The sequence below is a fragment of the Plectropomus leopardus genome, chromosome 20, assembly GCF_026936395.1.
Source record: "Plectropomus leopardus strain MGB_pleo_1.0 chromosome 20, ASM2693639v1, whole genome shotgun sequence".
In the NCBI taxonomy this organism is placed as follows: Eukaryota; Metazoa; Chordata; class Actinopteri; order Perciformes; family Serranidae; genus Plectropomus; species Plectropomus leopardus.
The window spans coordinates 18,500,912-18,521,582 of NC_142195.1; the positions used below are offsets into that span (position 1 = coordinate 18,500,912).

General features: G+C 37.9%; 1 protein-coding gene and 1 long non-coding RNA gene across 2 annotated transcripts in view; one reads left to right on the forward strand and one right to left on the reverse strand.

Annotated features, from left to right (window-relative positions):
* LOC148186209 (uncharacterized) overlaps positions 1-20,671 on the forward strand; it is a 132,220-nt gene that overhangs the window by 78,332 nt on the left and 33,217 nt on the right. The window contains exons 2-5 of the long non-coding RNA XR_015775191.1: positions 5,358-5,431; positions 5,733-5,838; positions 6,639-6,710; positions 6,807-6,912. This is a non-coding gene — a long non-coding RNA (uncharacterized LOC148186209). The remainder of the gene's footprint in view (positions 1-5,357; positions 5,432-5,732; positions 5,839-6,638; positions 6,711-6,806; positions 6,913-20,671) is intronic.
* The window catches only part of LOC121960000 (transmembrane protein 132C), a 190,105-nt gene that overhangs the window by 41,387 nt on the left and 128,047 nt on the right, over positions 1-20,671 (reverse strand). Inside the window, exon 5 of the mRNA XM_042509583.2 lies at positions 9,096-9,285. Coding sequence (XP_042365517.1) covers positions 9,096-9,285 — 190 coding nt within the window. The remainder of the gene's footprint in view (positions 1-9,095; positions 9,286-20,671) is intronic.

Sequence of the window (20,671 nt, forward strand, 5' to 3'; positions counted from 1 at the left end):
TTACCAGGTCTCCCACTTCACATAACATAGCAAACCAACAGCTCTCTGTTCACACTGATCCAATAAATATGCACTTTTGTCATGTCATGTAAACAAACCATGTAGCTATCAGATGTGGGCTTGAGATTAGACTGGAGATGTAACCACCTAAGAGATGGCAAGGTAGCCTACTTGCTATCTCCCAATGTTTGTAACTCTACTTTTTTAAGTCAGAGGACATGTTTTATATTGTGATAATTACTGGGAATGACATTCAATATAGCCAACAGCAAGTGGCCTTGCTTGTTTTTAGCAATAATCATTTACCTTAAACTTTTTGTGCCCTGGTGATCATCTTCCAGTCAGCTGCCACTGTATTTTGGTTTTTGTCGCGAAATAAGTAGGTATTGTTTTAGATAATTCCTTATTTTATTTCATGAATCAGCCATTGCTTGTCTATTACGGCGCTTTTGAAGTGAGCGACAAATAAATGGAAATGGTGTCCGAGAGTTCACCTCAAAATGATGCTTGCAGCCAGTTAGCGCACCTCTCTCGTCGGCTTCAAATACAAAATGTTGTGATATTGGCACAGTTTTAGAACTCTGCCATGTCTCCTCTCATCACTCGCAATATATACCGATCCAATGTAATTGCCGGTCTGTGAAAGCAGCACAGCAGGCGAAGTTTCCATTACTTAATTTATTCCTCTGCAGCAGTATGTCCCTGGCAGGGTGGACCATAGATTACAGATGATCAGATCACATCAGTGGATAAGAGGAGCTGCTTGTAGATACTTGTAAGTGAAAGCAAAGTTGTAAACCGAGCAGAATGAACAGTTAAGTTTCACTTTAAATGCACTTGCCATTCTGCTGTATGTCTCTGCCCCGAGTTTGCTAAAAATAACATAATTGTATATATATTGCAGTAGCGCTCCTAATTAACAGTCCATCCCAACACCTTTGTCATTGACAGAGAATGATTTAGTTGTGGTGGCCCACCACAAATATGTGGAAAACCCTGGGCAGCTTTCACAGCTTAAATTCAGTGAGTTTGTTATATTTCAATAATGTACAGGGCATGTGGTCCAGTAAGAGAAAAAAGTTTTGGGGCTATTAAATCTATTGATTTAAAGAATTCAAAGAGTATGTTACTGTCTGAACCAGAGAAGCACTGGAGGTAACAGACTCTCTGCCAGAAACACTACAAAATCTTTTCATCTGAACAAACCATTGATTCTGTTATTGAATCCTCGAAATGCACTTCTCCCCATTGATTGAAGTTTCAACCTCTTTCCAATACAAATCCACTTACAATGTTCCAATATAAAGTGTCATTTCCTGACATTATCTCTTATTCTATTCTGTTTGGAGATAATGATATATTACATATTTCCAAGACAAGGGGGACTGAATTCAAGAACAAGTGTATTATTTGATCTCAGTGCCAGAATTCTCCTCTCATTTTCAGAGGAAATTAAAGTTTAAAGTGAATCTTGAATTACCTGTTAGGGAAAATGTTTTTTTGCAGCGTATTTGACATTGAACTAGCGTTCTAAAATATCCAGCCTCTATATCTAGCCTCAACGATTAGACTACAACACAAATGATCCTGGAAAAGATCTGTCCTTAAATGTTGGGCTGTGTCTGTTGCTACAGGATAAATATTCAGCACTTTTTTTTGCTTATATGCAGTGATTGTAGTCATTGGGAGCCTGCATGTCTTAAGTTTGAGAAATAGCCCTCTGGCAACAATTTATTTGGCAGACTGGCCAAACCTCTCACCCTCTTTTTTCCTGTCTACAGCTGCTGTATTTCCAACTCGGTTTTTGTACTTCTTCCTCTCTTTTATTTATTTTTACCTTCAGCCTTTCTCCATTACTGCCATTAGTGTTCTTGTCACAGTTTCACTGAGTCATTCTAAGGACAGTTTACAGCAGCTGTCAAGTCAAGACAGCAATGGCTCATGTGTTTCAAGTTTAGCAGGAAGATGTTGTAGGAGTGTGTGCATGTGCGCTTCTCTGTGGGAGTGTAGGCCAGAAGCGATCACAGAGATGAGTTTTACTGAACAGAGGTGTCTGGCATTCTGTACACAGACGAGCACTGTGGAGTGCCAGCAATGATTGGTGTCAACCTACGAGTTCTGCTGCAAAGGTGGAGATTGATGTCAACTACTGACAGAGTTTAATCAAATTATTTGTTGACTCTGACTCATCTGTCTTTAAAAACATGTATTATTTAGAGGTACGATCTACTAGATGATTAGTAAAACAATCTTGTGTAAATGCTAAATAATAATGAAAACAGCTACAGAGGAATGAGGCACAGTTAGCATCAAAAGATTAAAATGCTAACAGCAAATCACATCACACATCAAACAGTTTGTACAAAAGTTTTCTTAAGTTGTGATGGACACATCAGGTTGGACATCTCAGTGCTTGCGTACAACAACAACATAAGAAATATCAATGGTATTCAAGTGCCAGCTTGTACAAAAGCCTGCTGTGTCAGGGTTTAACCTGATTGTTGCACTGTGTGATTCTGAATTACTTTTACTTAGCAAAAAAAATGGAAAGTACAACTTTAATAAAATAGAATAAAGTTGTGATAATGTAAAATAATTACTAACTTTAACAGTACGTTAACAGAAAAGTCTGTTAAAGTTAGACAAACTTCCAGGCCAAATTTTTACATTGTCTAACTTTTATTAAAGCATGTCATCATGACACTTTTTTTCACTTTTTACAGTGCAGAATCTTCCCATATCAGTAAATCAACCCACCTTCCTGCAAAAATGCTCATCAAGTTTTGAGGGAAAGGGGGGTTGCCCTGCATGGGCTCCCGATTTCTTTCAGATAAAACTGCACTGCAGTTACCTCCACAAACCCTAAGATGATGGATCTCTACAAGACAGTCACATAGAAAACTACAGAAAATATATTTTTCTACTTCTATCTTCTATTGTATGTATTTCCATAGTCATTTAGTCACTCTTATTCACCATTAGAATAGTGACCCAGTCACTTACCATCTTATATGATTGTGAGTTGGTCAAAAAACATTAAAGCAAGTTCCTAGCTGAATACTGAGTGAGGATACAACAGTCTGCCTCTTTACCGGAGTTTTTTTTTTTTTTTTTATTGTGTAGCTGAGCTGCGATGCAGTTCTTTGTTTCTGCTGTTGATGCACCAGATAAACATTTAACTGGTTTATGTTCTTATTAAATTATCAATAAACTCTATACACTTGCCACTCTGTAAGCCTCTGCAACCTCTGTCGAAGACGCTCATTTGACAAGGCCCTAAATTTCAGCAATAAAGTTGGTGATTAAATGTTCAAATCAATGCTCAAATCTCTAAAAGACTAAAGATAACTGAGACTTTGCTGTCAGGGAATATAACTTGGTCTCAAGAGACTTTTTTTTACACTTTATCTCAATTGCTTTGTCCAGCTTATTTTGGACTCAAGTGAAGTTATTGTGCAGTATCTTTGTCTTATGTTATTATCATTATTGTTGCCACAGTTTCCCATATATTTCCACTGTGACTTTCAATTAAATAATGTACATATGTGGTTATCATAGTCAACATTTAGGTTATGTACTGTTTTTTTTTATTTGGTAAATCTAGTTAAACGAAGTTTATTCAAAATGCAGTATGTCAAATTTGTATTGCATTTCTAATTAAATACTTTATTGATTGCTTTTCCCTTTATGCATTAAACAAAAATCTATAATTTCAACATTGAAAAAGAAGGCTGATCACTTTCAAAAAAGACATTAAAAGTTTAACAATGTGGTTGAAGTCTAAAGGCTATTTTACTGACCAGGAACCATAAATAAGCTGTGAACTGCCGCCTCACCAAATTGTCATAGTAACAGTTTATTAAGTGCTCACGGGCGTTGGATTTTTTTTACGTGGCCATTATCTGTGAGGAAAATTAAAACTAGTCTTATCTCTTTGCAGCATACTGAATGGTTTTCTTTTCATTTGGGAAAAACAATTTACATCGTCATTATCATAATACAATAGCAATCTTAAACCACTTGCCAATTCATCCATGTTTGGACCATCTAAATCCAAAGTCAATTAAGTTTTCCGTCAGCAAAGTCTGAAAGCTGTATTAACCAAATTACTGACAACTGAAATGAACAAGCTTGGTGTTAAAAACACTTATGCCTGGCCTTTTAGGGGACCAATTGATAATAGTAATGCTGTTAGTTTATTCTATCACTATCAATAAATGGTTTAAACACTCATTACTGTGCCATGCAAAGGGCAAATGCTTACGACAAAGGGCAATCCACAATGAGCTGCGTAGTTATGAGAAAATAATTCATGATGTAGAAACCAAGAAGCCCTTGACATAAAGCAGAGGGATGGCTCCATTGTTAGTCCTTGAGAAGATTATCTGCTTACATTCCCAATATCAAATATAGAGTTCAATAATTTTCTCTTCATACTGCGGGGAAATATGGCCTTTAAATGGAAACATTGTGTTTGTTTGCCGTCTTTGTCCCTCCTTGGATAAATGTAATGAGTATTTGCTCTGCAACATGTGGAAGAAGCTGTTGCCTAGTTACAGCCCAAACTACCATCCTTAAACATTGTTTGAGGTTTGCTTGATTCACTCTGCCATTCACACACCATTTTCTCTGTTTGTGATAGTTGCAGCTTTGATTTGAGGGTGTTTATCCCTCCAACATTCTGCTCAGCCACTGGACGAAAAGGTCCTGTAACCGGAAAGATCCAACAGTATGCACGTTTTTGGATCTGTCACATATCCATAACATTTCGGAGAGTATCCTGGAAGATTTGATCCGTAGCAGATCCATAAATATGGTGTTTTCCACATAATGTATCTGTGACATATTTGTATATCACAAAGATCGCAGATCTGGAAAAATACCATCAACAGATTTTCAGGCAACTGCAGATACAAAGAAATCTGTTTGACATATTCACGGATCTGCAATACTGTCTCAGCTGGCCAAAAAATAGGATCATCTATGGTCGAGTACAGATCTTTACACAAGCATGTAAGGGATTACATGTTTAAAATTAAACTAATTTGTCAAAGTTGCTAATGTTGTAATATTTATCTATAGTCAAATCTCTTAGAAATACAAGGTTAAGTGTCCCGTACCCCAAAAAACAAGACAAAGGAGCTTATAGCTAGCTTGAAAAATCCAGTGGTATACAATTTTATCTTTCACATAGCCATAGATATCAGGACTCACACTCTGGTACGACCTACAACCAAACAATTTAAGTTGTCGCATTTACAATAGTTAAAATTTAATTTTGTTTTTTCAGTTAAAATGAATTGTGTTTTATAGATTTAAAAAGTATTTAAAAAGTTCTTTTCATCTATATCCTACAGATGGTTGAAAAGTGAGCTGGCGGAATCCATGCCATTACAGCTGAGCTACTGCAGTTGAGCAAGATCCTCAAAGAGTAAGTGTTGTTTTTATGTTTGTCTAAAGCCCTACTGCATGGGACTACTCATCGAGGACCAGATGTCATTTCATTTATAAGTTTTTTTTGGGGGGTTGTTCACGTTCAGTGTGCCTGATGCGCATTCCCGTCAGCTGGCATTGAGAGCCTCTCTTCACTTGTTTGTTAAACTCAAAAGCCATAACCTAAAAAGTTGTTTGTGTGCCTTTCTTTTATTTTTCATGTCTGCCTTGTGTTGCCTTTTTGGCTGCTGTGCCATGACTGTCCCTCTATATCTCCTTATTCTTTGTCTTTCTACCAGTCCACACTCTGTCACATGGTCCACGCTGGACATCTGGACTCCAACCCAGCACCCTCTGGTTCCCACACCAGACTGAGCTACCGCTGCCAAACTAGATCTACAAATAGTAAGGGCCAATTTTTATTTTCTTTAAGTCTGTGATGTGTTTTTGGTTGGCCGCTGTCCCAACAGATCTGTTTGATTATTGATTGTGGCCGCCGTGCCATTACTATCCATCTCTCATCTCTGTAATTATCTCTTATCTCTGGTTTTACCTCTCTGTCTCTGTCTATATTTATTCCTCATCCCTCTTTATCTATATATGGCCGCCGTGCCTTGACTATATGGCTGCTGTGTCCTGACTATCTGTCTATATCTTCTCTATCTGCTGTGAGATATAAGCGTCATTCACATTTTGCCACCTTAGAATTATGAGTTTCTATTCGCCTTCTGAGCAGTTTTGGGATTTTGAGCTTTGTTTTAAGTTTTGCATTCCAAATAACAAAGAATATAAAATAACCTTTTTTTCTTTTCTAAATCAAGAGTCCGCAAATACATATAATTTCATGAAACACCTCACATTGTGTTAATAAGTTTTAACAGAATAAGAATTATACCTGAACACAAAAATGTCAGATAGAACCTAGTAATGCTGAGGTGGCAATTTGTGTTGTGTTTGGGTGATTTGATTATCTGTCACGACCACCATGCCATGCCTTTCTGTTGTCTATCTTGGAACTATTAGTTTAGATCTATATGATACAATAGTTGTAGAAACTGAATATTACATTCTGTTATTATTCATTACACACACACATACACACACAGGACCTATAGACATGTTTTAGTTGTAGAGAGATGACAGACTGATGGAGCTAACACATGCTCAGAGCTCCAAACAATTAAAGCTTCAGTGCCTTGCTCAAGGACACCATCCTCCAGTTTCCACGTCAAGTCCCTGCAGATTGAGCTATAACCACCCAGCAAGATCTACAAAAAGTAAGTGCCATTTTTATTTTTCATGTCGGTGTTGTGTTTTTGGCCACTGTGCCATGATATCCCTCTATATCTCCTTATTCTTTGTCTTTCTACCAGTCAACACTCGGGAACATGGTCCACGCTGGACTTCTGGACTCCAACCCAGCACCCTCTGGTTCCCACACCAGACTGAGCTACTGCTGCCAAACTAGATCTACGAATAGTAAGGGCCAATTTTTATTTTCTTTAAGGTTGTGTTGAGTTTTTGGTTGGCCGCCGTGCTAACCGATGTGTTTGATTATTAATCGTGGCCGCCGTGCCATGACTATCCATCTCTCATCTCTGTAACTATCCCTTATCTCTGGTTTTACCTCTCTATCTCTGTCTAGCTATTAAACAGGATGTGTCAAAGATGTATTTAATAAAGCTCATTAACAGATTCAGGATATCAGAGGTTCACTATAAGTATGAAATTACATCTCTCGGGTATCAGGTCCATTTATATCTGATATCTATAAGAGGATACATCGAAGATGCAGTAAATATATGAAAAATGTGACAAAGATCTTTAGCAGATTTGAATTCAGCATATTATATGTATATTTAAGGATATCAGAGATGCGTTAAATATATGGAATCATATCCGCCTGGTATCAGGTACATTTATATGTGATATCTGAAACAGGATCCTTCAAAGATGCTGGGAATATATAAAAAAGATCTGACACAGCTCTTAAGCAGATTACATTGTGGGATGTTATATGTACATTACATCGAATGAGTATCCTTATTCTGGATATTTCAGGGTCTAATTTTGTCCGTTTACAGAGATATGCCAAGATAGGATCCTTCATGATGCATTGTGTATTCCTGTGGATATTGTCCGCGTTTTTGACATACACGAACATATCCGACCTTGGCTAGCTCCATATTTTCTGGTTGTTTGTCCAGTGAACTGTTTTGTAGAGCACATTTTGAGTCACTATATTTTAATGAAAAATGTGTTGAATTCAACTCAACCTGACTGTGCCATCTCTACCCACCTCAACATAGGGATTATGGACCCTTTTTTATATAGACCCCCAATTTTTGAGGAGGATTGAAAAGTCAACAGCTGGAATAAAGCCATATTATTTGATATTTAGAAAAAAAAAAGATTTTCATCAAATGACCTCTGATGTGTATGACTGCTAGATGCCAGAAGACATTGGTGTCTTCTCTGCTTTTTGCTTTTTGCCTTCAGTCTTGTTGTCAGCAATTGAAAAGCATGCTCACTTGAATTTAGGACGGTTGACTCATTTGTCTGTATTTTTAGGACCATGGGGCTGCTTCACAATAAAGATGTGAATGCTGTCAAACATTAGGGCTCTAAACTAACTTATCTCCCAAGGAGTACATGTGCTCCCAAATGAAAAATGTAGGAACACACAAAGAAATTAAGGAACACGGTGAAAGACACTCCAGCAGCACAGATAGTGAAAAGCTTGTGAAATGTCCTGAACATGAAACTCAGCACTTCGATAGTCTTTATAACATTTATATTGTGCTTAAATAGAGCCAAAGGAATGAAAAAGACTGAATGCTTCACAGGTCCACTCGTTTCCTATAACCAAGGCATGACTTAACTTATATTTGGTCTAAAATTTTTATTCAGGTTCTGTTGTGTTGTTGATGTTGGTTCAATGGTGAAATGTTACAAATTGTATTTACTTTATGTATTTTACCACAAAGGATTGGTCAAAATGATTGGTCTAGCTTCTTATATGTAAGGACTCTGCTTTTCCTTGTAAATGTTTAGTAATTGGATGCATGAAATTGACACGTCATCAGTATCAGCAGATAAGGGCTTTAAAATGAAATGTCGCCATCAGCCTGAAATGAACTTTTCTGCCGATATGACAGGCTTACAAGATGACACTTTAATTATGTGACTTTAATTGAAATAGGTCAAATTTACCCTCGTTATGGCTGTTGTCAGAATTGTTTTGGGAGAGCATCAGGGGTTGTAGTAGTAGTAGTAGTAGTAGGAGAGACTTTATGTACTCTGCAGTACATAAAGTCTGCAGAGTACATATATGTTTAGCATATATCTGCATCGACAATCATCCAAAATGAGGTAGAAAATATCTGCATATGAACAAAATACAATAATGTGCATCCCTATTCATATTGCTTCTGTGTGTTGATGTAAATAGCCAAAATTTTTGAAAAAACACATGCTGTCTTGTCAATCAAAACCAAGTATTTTGGTCTTGGTGCCTTACTGCCTTAATCTCCATCAATACATTTTGGAATTCAATACATCAATACATTGTGGCATTTTTAAATACCACAATGAATGATTTCAACACTTATCTGCATACACACAAGCTACCAACTCTCACAGTTCAACCACCCACTGCTCACCATAGCTAGAGGCACGATGCCACCCAAGTCCTGCGGCGCCAGGCGGATGAGAGTCGGCACCTCACTGGTCAGGGTGCGGGTGAGCGGATACTCCACCTGCCACGTCACCTCCCTTCCCCCCTGAGTCACCATCAACCCGTTAACCTCCAGGTCAACTTGCAGCACTCGCTGGTAGCCTGCTCCCTCCGCCCTGCAAGGGGAGAGAGGGAGAAGATGTGTGTCAGGAGCGGATTTAGATAAGAGAGGAGGGCAGGAGAGGTAAAGGAAGATAGGCTGCTGTCAGAAAGGCGCGAGCCAAAGGATAACGACAGAAACAAGATGGGAGTCGAAAGGGATGAGAATGTAGTAGGAATATAGATTAGGTAAAGGATGGAAAATGCAAAAATAATACCATGGAGAAATGTAAAAACAACAGAAAAGTATGAAAAAAGGAGGGAAATGAAGACAGTGAGACTATGACTGAAGGATATGAGACGTGAGAACTGTAAAACCTGACAAGCAGATCTAATTTAAAATTATCTTGAAAACCGATTGCCTTGAAAAAGGAAAGACAATATAACTGATAATCCTAATTTATGTTGATTTATATCTCGTGTGAATTTTACTTCAAATGTATCTATCTTTACTGAATTCTGTGAATTTGTTGCAACTTAAAAAAGACAAGTAAAATTACCCCGTTCTGTCTATGTGTTAAGCTTTAGTAAACCAAGTTAGTCGACTTAACTTGATCATGACAAAGAGGGTTTTACCAATGATTCCGTTTTTTTTTTAACATTATAATATACAAATATGATTGACTAGTTTGTAACCAACAGAATACAGATATGTAACACAGTAAACTTGGTTCACTAAAGTTTGTAAAACTCAGAAAGATTGATTTAATTAAACTATAAGTAAGCTTTTACTTTTAAGTAAATATAATTACATTTTAAGTAAACTTGATTGGATAAACATTAAAATAAATTAAAACTGACAGTTGTATTCACTTACAATTTTCAAGGTAATAAGTTTCTTAGATAAATGTAAGCAAAATCAACTTGTCAGATTTTACAGTAAGGAAAAATGAAAAGAGAAGATTGAAAAGGGACGAGGAGAAAATAGCAGCAGCAGTGACAGGGAAAGAATAATTATATTAAAGAAGGCGGAAAGAGAATGTCAGAGGGAAAACAGAAGGAAAAGCAGTCTTAATTATCCATTAACAAGAGAGCAGCAGCTAAGAATTCATTGTGCATTTAATAAGGTTAAAATAAAAAATGTATAATAAACATTTTATAAGAGGATATGACTGCATGTACAGATGTTGCATAGGTTTATGTTTTTTTTTCTCGAAACATATCTCTCATCTGACAATCTGATATGAAACTAATCGCAGCGCAATTGAAATTCATTCTCACATCCGCACAGAACCATGATGTTGGCAAAAAAAAAAAGCAATTTATTTTTTTCCTGTTGCAATATGGAGCTTCTCTTGCAGAGATTGCCAGGGCCAAGCAAATAATTTTCTCTCAGCTGATGGAGATGCAAACAAAGCAGAAAAAACAATGAATGCAAAATAAAATCCTCCAAACTTATTTGATTTGCTGAGCGTGAGGGTTTGATCAAGCTGCTGCCTCTCCCTCAGGTGTTCTTTGTCCCTGTCAAAACTCGATGTAACACCTTTTCCAACAACTGCGCACAGATATGCATGCTGTTTTGAAAAATACAATTCGCACTTGGGGATCTGGAAGTGGCTCAAACATTCATGTTTTGTAACACCACTTCTTAAGATGGCAGTAAAGACAAAAGTTAAAGGCAATTCAAAAAGGAAATAGATGTGTCTTAGGCTCTACTTTAAAGTTCTTTTTAATGTATACTTGTTTTATTTCTGTTCTGAGCAGAATGTTTGTTGTTCGGTCGTTACACAATTAAAACAAGCTTGGAGAGAGCCCAAACTGAGCATGCGGAAGGGTGGTGGTAGGGGTAAGATCCAAGGTTTTCCTTGAACATATTTTGGCCAAGCTTGTATTTAAAACTCCCCCAACTCCCCCTTATGTGTTCACACTTCAGACACTCGCCTCACTTCAAAGTGCAGATTTAAGGACCCACTCTGGTAGAAAAGTATGAGGGAGAACAGTTTTGGAAGCTCAAAATCAGAGTGGATGAAAACAGCCTGAATAGCAATTCTGGGTCAGGCGGAAAAGCTTTTCTGTTTCAGTGGGTAATGTTCTGAATTATACTAAATATGTTTCCAAATGCCACTGAGAAGTTTTGGCTCGGTGCGCCCAGAGGTGAATATCGGTGTGCATCTGGCCACACAACGAGCGGTGCTGAGACACATTTCTGTTTGAACACAAAGGAATTATACAGGTACTGGGGTGCAGTGCATCACAGTTGGTGGTTTTTGCGATATTGGTAACACTGTTGAAAATAGGATTGTGACTTCCTCCTTATGTTGTAGTCAAGACCACCTAGAGACCAAGACCACCTTGCACACTTACGACACAATGTGAAACATGCAAACTGTAAGAACTCCTCACATTGATCCGAAACATCAACATTTCCATAAAAACACCCACAGAAAAAAAAAAAGTTTGTTTGAGACCAAGACAAGACAGAGTAAACATGTGGTTAAGTCCAAGATAAGACTGTGACCTACAAAAAGTGGTCTTAAGACCAATCTCAAGTACTACAAGACTGCTTCATCTTCCAATTTTTACATGAAATACATTTTTAACAGTTAGGTCCCACCAAGAAATACACAACGCTTAGGTTCAGTTTCTGTGTCAGTCAGAAAAAAATAAAAAAATAAAAAACTCATCAATCCAGCACACCATTGTACTGTAAAACATGTTTCTTCAATCTGACATCTGACAATTAACTGTAGTGCCCATAAACAGGGACACTGCAGTTTAGTGTCAGATGCCACGTACACCGCCCTGCTGCTCTAAATACTCTGAAGAGTACCAAATGTGTATTAATCTGCAGCTGAAAATAGTCCCTGAATGCAACGTCTGCTCTTGTTTGAACAATGCATGCTAAAAACTGCAATGCCAAGGAAATTACTAAACCTTCTTAAGAAAAATGAAACCTTATATTTGTGACCTGTATTTTTCAGATTTACATCATTAGTAAAAAGAAACGGGCATAGGGCTGAGCACCACAGTCAGAATCTGAAAGTTGGGGAGTATCGAGAGACAGGCTCTTCACCAGATTAGTTAGGTTTCCATTCAGATGAAGTTCAAATTTCAAATTAATTTTTCAAAAGATCAGTGAAAGAAAATGCTAGTTGGTGTGCTTTTTCATCCACTACTGTTAGGCAGATTTGGGAGTTGCACTAAGTTAGGTGCCACTATAGAAGAGGGTGCAATGAGATGACATGCTTAAAAGAGTGCTGGTCAAACCTCTAACAAAGGAAAACAATGAATATATAATTATACAGATCACACTGCACAATGGAAAATGACTTTTGAGCAACTAATATTATGCATATGTTGTGTTCTTGGAAAAGTTCTGGTAACAGTCCTGTTTGCATAAAGGTGTGTTAAAAGCCATGTAGGGAGGATGATGAAAGCTTACAGTGTACAGTTTCCAAGTGGTACGTCATGACTGTATGTCATCATTTATTGGCTGAATTTCTTTCCATTTCACTAAGTCACTTTTACCTTTAATTGACACAAGGCTAAAATGGAATTGCACTTAAGATGGATGGAGATGCACCTATTGTTGGTTTTGTTCTGTTCATGAATCCCCTTATGGATTTAAACCAGAGAGTGCTGCAGTTCATAGTAGGCATCTTAACCCCCAATTTTTAGGGGCGTCCTAATGTGTTGACTGTAAGAAAAATGTAAGCAGTGCAGCTTTATCCTTTAAAATGTATTGGTCATAGTTTTTCAATAAACCACTGAGAGGTTATATAGACCTTTAGACACTTCTCCAACATTATCATTACCCTTCCTCTGCATCCAATTTGTATCTAAATGAGTTAAAAATCATAACAGTCCTATATTTATATTACTGGGAAAAAGATCTTTTTTACTGTAGAAAAACCCCAGTCCGAATTCTGATTTTCTGAGATTTATTAGATAGTCAAAATCAAAAGCATTGCCAAATGTTCCAGCAAAATTAGTTATGATGACACAACCAAGAAAAACATGAATTAACTGTTACATGCAAAATGTTATTTTTGCACTTTTCTAATCATGTTTTTTATGTGGGTTGCCGTTCACAAATTTGCAGACAAACTTTTGCTCTTTGAAATTCATTTCTTTACCATCAAAGTTAAAAATCAAAAGCAAAAACTGCTGGGAGTAAACATCCCAAACAACCCATACTGTAGATGGTAGTTCTATACATTACGTAAATGTAATGTTAGATGTCGCTGTGATCCACGCGTATCAGTCACTTGCATAAGCTCAGTTCTGTCCATCACTCTCGTTTCCTTTTTCAGTTTCTTTCTCTGAGAAAAATGTGAGTGCTACAGAGCTGCAGTAGGGTTTTCTCTGCTGCCTGACAACATGCTGGGCTCAGGGGTAGTGACTGCAGTGATTATGTGGTTTACGCTTATGTTGTACAATTACAGCCAAATCAATTATCTGCAACACACTGTCACGCTTTACAATGAAGCTGCGAACAATCAGGGCTTTAGTGCTGAACACTACAATACAACTCCCCTTCACTCGCTGGTTAATCTGTCTTTTTCTGTTGTCTTTATTATTGCGTCTTTTCTCCTTTTTTTAACCCCCGCTTTAACCCTTTGAAACCAACATCGGTTTTCTTGTGCTGCATTAGGAAGCCTTTCACATCCATTTAAACCTTTAAACCTGAGCAAATTGGTTTGATTTCTTTTGAAAACATGGCTAAAAAGGCGACAAGCAACTTGGAAAGAAATGTCCCACAAATTGTAAGAAATTATGACAAGGTAACAAGAGAATGACCTCCAAATTGTTTTTTAAAGAGAGAGAGAAAGATTGAAAAATTATTAAAAGTTAATAATAATTCTGAAAAAGTGGAAAAAAGCAGAAAACTACATTTATGTTATTATTGTAATTATTGTTAACTATTTGATCTAACTGTCTATCTGTTTATCTATCTGTCTATTTTGTTTGTTTATTTGTTAACACCCTCAATCCCCCCCCCCCCTTTTTCAGTCATTTTTAGAATGAACCCTTCCTCTTTCCTATGTTTTGCTAAAGTATATGTAATTTTTTGGTAACTAATAACTTGTAACTTCTTCCTGTGTTTTTGAAAGAAATCAAACCAATTTGCTTAGGTTTCAAAGGGTTAACAATAATCCTCCGGCTCTCCTGCAGTGTTGGGTTTCTCCCAATAGAGGGCACATTGCTCAGCCTCACCCCTTCAGCCAGTGTGCTGTAGTGATGATGAATGTCTGCAGCCCATCGGTCGGAGAGGTCAGCCCACTTCCTCCATGTCTCATTAGAGACATAACTGCACCATGTGCCCTTTTCACAGCGTTATTACCATACAATTCAATACACTCACTGGCAACTATCACTTCTCCTGCCCTGGGGTGGACGCAGAGACAAAACGCAGAGCAGAAACAGGGTTAAAAGGGCCACAGTGGAAGCAAAATGTCTAGCGGGATTGCTGTGCCACTACAAAAGCGAACAGCGACAATGCCCCGGTATCACAGCAGGTTTGTTGTGGTGAAATGAGGTGGAAAATCGGTCATGTCATTTTGAGGAGGCTTTTGAGGCGTCTCCATTGTTGGGTGTGAGAGCACAAACAGAACAAGGTAAAAGATTCCACTCAGAGGAAAATGCACGCACTTTCAATTCTGTAAGATACATTTCAAACACACCCTTGTTGTAACAAAGGGGCTCTGAGCTGGAAGAAGCGGTATAACAGAAAAAAAAAATGACAAGAATGAAATTCTTTTTGTTCAAAAACAGCAAAATAAAAGTGGAGCTAAGCAACACAAAAGACCTGTTAAACATGCAGCCATGTTTTCCTCTTTTCACTCTTAACACCTCTGTGGGTATCTGGCTCTGAGAAAAGGTAGAGAAAAAGAAAGTCTGCTGTCTCTTTTGGAGACCCGAGGGGGTTCCTTTCATGCACAGCAGTGATTTGGTTAGCACTGACAACAATGATACATCAAAGACCTGAATCTATTTCAACACAGTGAATCGACAGCGAGTCCAACAATAGAGGGAGACGGTTTGTGTCTGTACAGTATGTGTTTGTGTGCACTAATGCCTCAAACAGCTCCATTCAGGTAAAAGTGGATATATTTTTGTCAATTATGGGAGCTAGAGAAGACAATGGGATTTACTCTACGGCCAGGAGCTCATGTTTTCAGCTAGTGTGTGGACATGCTGTATGTAAACTCACGGGATGGACCCATGACTGCAAGTTTAGTGTGGTCTGACTTCTGTATGGGATTTTCCTGCCAATGACAGATTGTTTGTTTGGTGTGTTGAGTAGATGTTTGTGTTTGTGAGCTTGCACACATAGTTTTTAGTATAGTGTTGACTATGGGTCACACAAACAAGAAAGGAGGACATCTGCGTGAAGGTGCATTCCAAGAAAGATTGGTTAAGATCCTACCAGTACTTGCAATGACTGAGGATATTTTTTTCATATTCTGTATTAGTGTTAATCTATCCAGAGATGGAATATGTGGCGTTTCCTGCTCTGCTGTTGGCAATCTTAATATTTTCCACCAGATATATTTGTTTTTTCTGAATGAAAGGCCATTGTGACACCACAGAGAGATGGTTTTTAGCTTGAAATTTCCTTTTTGTCATTATTTGATAATTTTTTCTTTATTTTTTATTTTGATCACTTTCTTTGTCTGAAATTTCCATCACAGTATCCTGGAACCCAGTGTTTCCTCAAATATATTTATTTTTTTGTCCAAAAACAGTTTTTTAAATTTACAATGTTACATAACGGAAAAAAACTGCAAATTCTCACATTTGAAAGGCTGATGTGCCAATTTAGCTCATTTTAGCTACAACAAAATAGCTATTACATTTTTCTTTCTGTTGATTGAACTGTTTCAACACTTCTTTTTTCCTTTAGTGAGCAGACTTGTTGGTGCAGATGGGTTGGCAACATTAAATGTAAACAGATGGAGAAATTGTATGGACAACAGTATGTACAGTTGCCATGGCCATGATTGAATCCTGACATGTGAGACCAGCAGTAATTCAACAAAGTAGGTGTGACAGTGGGCAGGATGAGCAACTCCTGCTGGCCATCTGCCTTCACATAAAGATCCATCTCCTGCTTTGATCTCTCTACTGGTGGCCAAATCCTCTTTTTCAAATCTTCAAAAAGTGTAAAATCTTAATAAGGAATTATTTGAGGGTCTAAATATGAAAAAGGCCCAGGAGTCCGGCACACTCGCATTCACTCACCTTATTTGGTAACAGTGTTTGAGTTGGTAAATCTTCAATAGATATTATCTCACAATCTAATCACCAGAATGACTGTTGAAATTCTATATGTTCACACCATTGATATGTTACATTTGTACATTGTTATGACGATTCACTCAACTCATAATTCGATTTGATTCGATTCCATTCGATTCATGACACTGGGTTCAAGATACGTTTTGCTCACAGTTTTTTGGCTCTCTCTTTGGCTCTTGTACTCGTTGCAAATGTGCTTGCCAGTGTGGTTTCTCCATGTTTGTCATTAAGGAGTAACAGGCTGACCGGAGCTCCTCACTATGATGCCTGCTCATATGCTGCATCATGTTAGTTGTACTATTTGTGTAGTTCAACACCCTCTTGCAATATTTGCAGACTGTTTTTGTCTTTCCTTTACCCTTTTACATTTATTATTGTCAGACTTAAGGAAGCTCAAATGCCGCCACACTTCCGATTTGAAACTAGAGAGAGCATCTTCTATTTCAATATCGCACGTCACAGAGCCTTTGCTTTGTCCTATTTACGTTGGCGAAAAAGCGTGGAAAATATGTACACAAACAGAAATGCAAAAATGAAAAGTTTCACCTCTGCAGTAAATTCCTGTAGTCTTTGCTGGTTATCTGGCACCCTCACAGTGAAAACAAGGATCCAAGGTTATCAAAAGAAGGCTGGGCTTTGACCCCACTGAAGCTAAGGGGAATGACACATGCACAATGTAACTGGAGCTGGGATACTTGATGGTTACAGCAGACAGCACTAGAAATAAAAGGGTGCTGCTCTTTGGGTGCGCTCTTTTTAGCATCCTTGGTCGTGCCCAACTTGACAGTAGATACAAAATATGCCTGACAGATCTTTTTAGGTATACCCAAATTTATGGTGGCTAATATACAATAGAACATTTGTATAAAGAAAGCATTTTTTTTGTGGTCTGTTTTTGCAGACTTTTTCAATAATTGTTGATCTTTCTTTATTCTTCGTATACAATATATTTCAACTCAAGGCAGACTGTGCAGGCCTCAGTGAGACAAATCCACCATACCTAATGTTCTGTGATAGTGCACCAGTTATTTTGCCTTTCAGATCCTGCAGACTGCGCATGTCATTGATATGACGCAATTTGATGCTTTGACTTAACCGCCTTGCAAACCTCCAGGAAGTCACTCTTCTAGGAGAGAAATAGTTTGTTCTAAACTTCTCATAAAACCGCAGATTGTCACCTTTCTGTTTCTGTATAAATTAAGACATGACGAGATAATTAGCAAGCATTAAAGATGATATTATGTTTATCAGATCTTTGAACTTCTATTCTGCTTCAAGTCAAGCTATTCTTAGCTGACTGAATCGATGTTTCAGCTCCTTTGTACAGACATGAGTCTTGTATCTTTTCTCACTCTTGGCGCAAAACTAAATATGCATACTCCCAAAACTTGTTGAAGTATCCCTCTAATGGAGCTCTCATTGTACAGTGAAGATGTTTTGGTAAGATGTAATTACTGTTCTTTCTTGCTCTGCGAGTGCCCTGTATGTGGCGACACAGAGGATTTGCTTTTGCAGCTGTTTTAATTATTCCTAGTTCACTTCCCCTCCAGCTGTGCGGCTGAGTGTTTTCTGCATTTGGGGTCCGATGTCTCTCAAACAAATACATTTTGATTCTAATTGGTTTGAGGATCCCACAGGAAATAGAATAATATCTCCACTGAATAAAACCTGGTGTCAACAGGAGCTGCATCTGCTGCTTACTTACTGCTTACTACTGTAGTTATAAAGGTCAGTGTGCATTAATAGTGCAGACTACCTCTGACTGCTGTAGTTCATCAGGAGCTAACCCAGCTGTGTGCGTAATGAGGTCATTTAGCCTGATGTAGTTCAGGGTCATTAGAATATTATGATTAATAAATTAGGATCTGGTGTAGCGGAAACCATATTTGGTGTGTGTGCATACATCTCAAGGGAATCCAGGCTCCTCTCTAATGAGTTTCACTATCTCAGGTCTAATATCTGTCTCGTCTTCCCGATGATGCTAATGAGATCTTACTGAAACTAGCAGGCCTCGCTCCTGACTCTCCATCTCTAACGCACCAGTGAGCAGCAGACCTGAGATTCAACTGAATGTGATAGTTTGGAGAGAGTTGTTGCAGGCGAGTTATTCATCCGCTATGGGGTCACTGAAGGCCCTGTGAGGCTTGTAAGGTTCCCATGGTCATGGAATCAGTGACAATCCATTGAAAGTTTAGGAAAAGTCATGGAGTTTTGTTGTGTATGATAAAATTGTTACAGTAATTTTCCATGGATAATGTCCGTTGCAGCAATATACAGGCTTTAAGGTATATAGTGATATGAAAGTTGACGATTATCATACTGAACACATTACATATACATGTAATGTACATATATAACATATACATTGGATTTCTATGATATTGAAAAAGAAATGCAACTAGACAGAGAATCTCGCCTTTATTTGATTTATTTTCCAAAGGGAGACTTTATACTCTTTACTTCCATTAAAAAAGTGGTTTCAAGTCTTAATTATAGTAATAATACATTTGTTCAACCAAAACTAATCCTTCTGTTTTCATTCCTTTAAGGGTCATTCTGACTGAAAATAATTATAATTCTGAAATACCATGAAACAGTGAAAGAGCAATATTTTCATACCAGGAAAATCTCATAACATTGCAACCCATGTCCATGTAATATCATCCAAAGGGAAATTAGTACTGGCAGCTGTTAATGAAACACTGTGTGTGTGTGTGTATGATGTTATGTTTACCATCACATATGTTTCTTTCATTTTGTCCCTGCATTCCAGCTCTACCTGCATATATGCCAGCAGGCTGAAATGCTTGAACAGAGTTCGAATGTTATATGTTTAAAAATGCCTGGAAGAATGGCAAGAAATAAATAATGATAATTTGGGGTCCTTAAAAAGTCATGGAAAAGTTTAAAAATTTTGTTTATGAAAATGTGTGGGAACCCTGGGCTTGCGAAGGTTGATGGGGCAGGAAAGGTTGACAGAGAAACTACCAGACCACAGAATAAAACAAAAAGAGCAAAAACTAGCTCAAACTTGTGCGTGAGTAATCATGACTTATTCATCGTGAATTGGCTGAAATGAGCAAAATTCTTCCCCAAAGACAGCTCAGCGAGCCGCGTCACAGTTCTTAGTAATAAATGTACGGCACCCATAAAAAACCTGCTCTATAATCCTAACCTTGTGCTGTCTGGGGGGAACTGGTGGCTCGCCATCCAGTGATGCCTGTTTCATCTGTGTGGGATGGATGTGTTTATGGAGCAATAAACATTGACATATGACAGACAGATAATGAAAGAGATCATAAAATGAAACCATGTCAAGAGGCAGATGAAACGTAAAATAACCAATTTATGTATGCTGGAGATTTCCCCCAGGATCTATCAAACTCGCGTCGTCAGCCCCTGTCCCTGTCAGTACAGATTAGTTTGCTCTCACAGTAGGCCCGCAGAGTGCAAAAGGAGTGGGGGGTGCAGAGGGTGAAGAAACTGAAAGAGAAATATTGCAGTTCTTTTCTCAAATTGCCTTTTTGGTCTGTCTCTCCTTCAATATTTTCTGAAATAACCCCCTTCTGTTTTTTTCTGCTGCATCTAGCCTCTCCCAACTGCCTACTGGTCTATTTTCTTTCTTTCTCTGTGCCATATTTTTCCTATATTCCTCTCAAACGGTGTGTGAAATGAGAGGATTCAGGCTTTCTGCATGAAACAGATGCGGCTCCATGCATCAACCAATCAAAAGGCAGTGTTGCCGCTCTGCACTGTTGCAGCAAAAGCCAATTGGAGCCTAAAAAAAGTGTCCGAGAAAGAAACAGACATCTCCCGTAAAATTGGAGATGTTAACATTGTGCAAAGATCTACAGTGAGCTCATTTTTCAAGAGTTGTGAAAGTGTCAAATGAGTAGTTGCACAACAGCAGCTTTCTCTTAAGTAGCATAAAAAGTGTCTATTAGCAAACTGAAATTCTGAAATTCACTGCTTATCAAGTAGCAACAGATTGTCTGAAACTGTGTATGAATTAATCTCAGGAAGAAAAAAAAACATCACATGAAGGGAGTGTTTTAACTGTCTTCTCAAAATGTTAACCTCAAACAGAAATCGCAAAGACCTTAACCATCAAACATTGATTCATTTCACAAACAACTCAGTCTCATAAATATTCAGTTCATG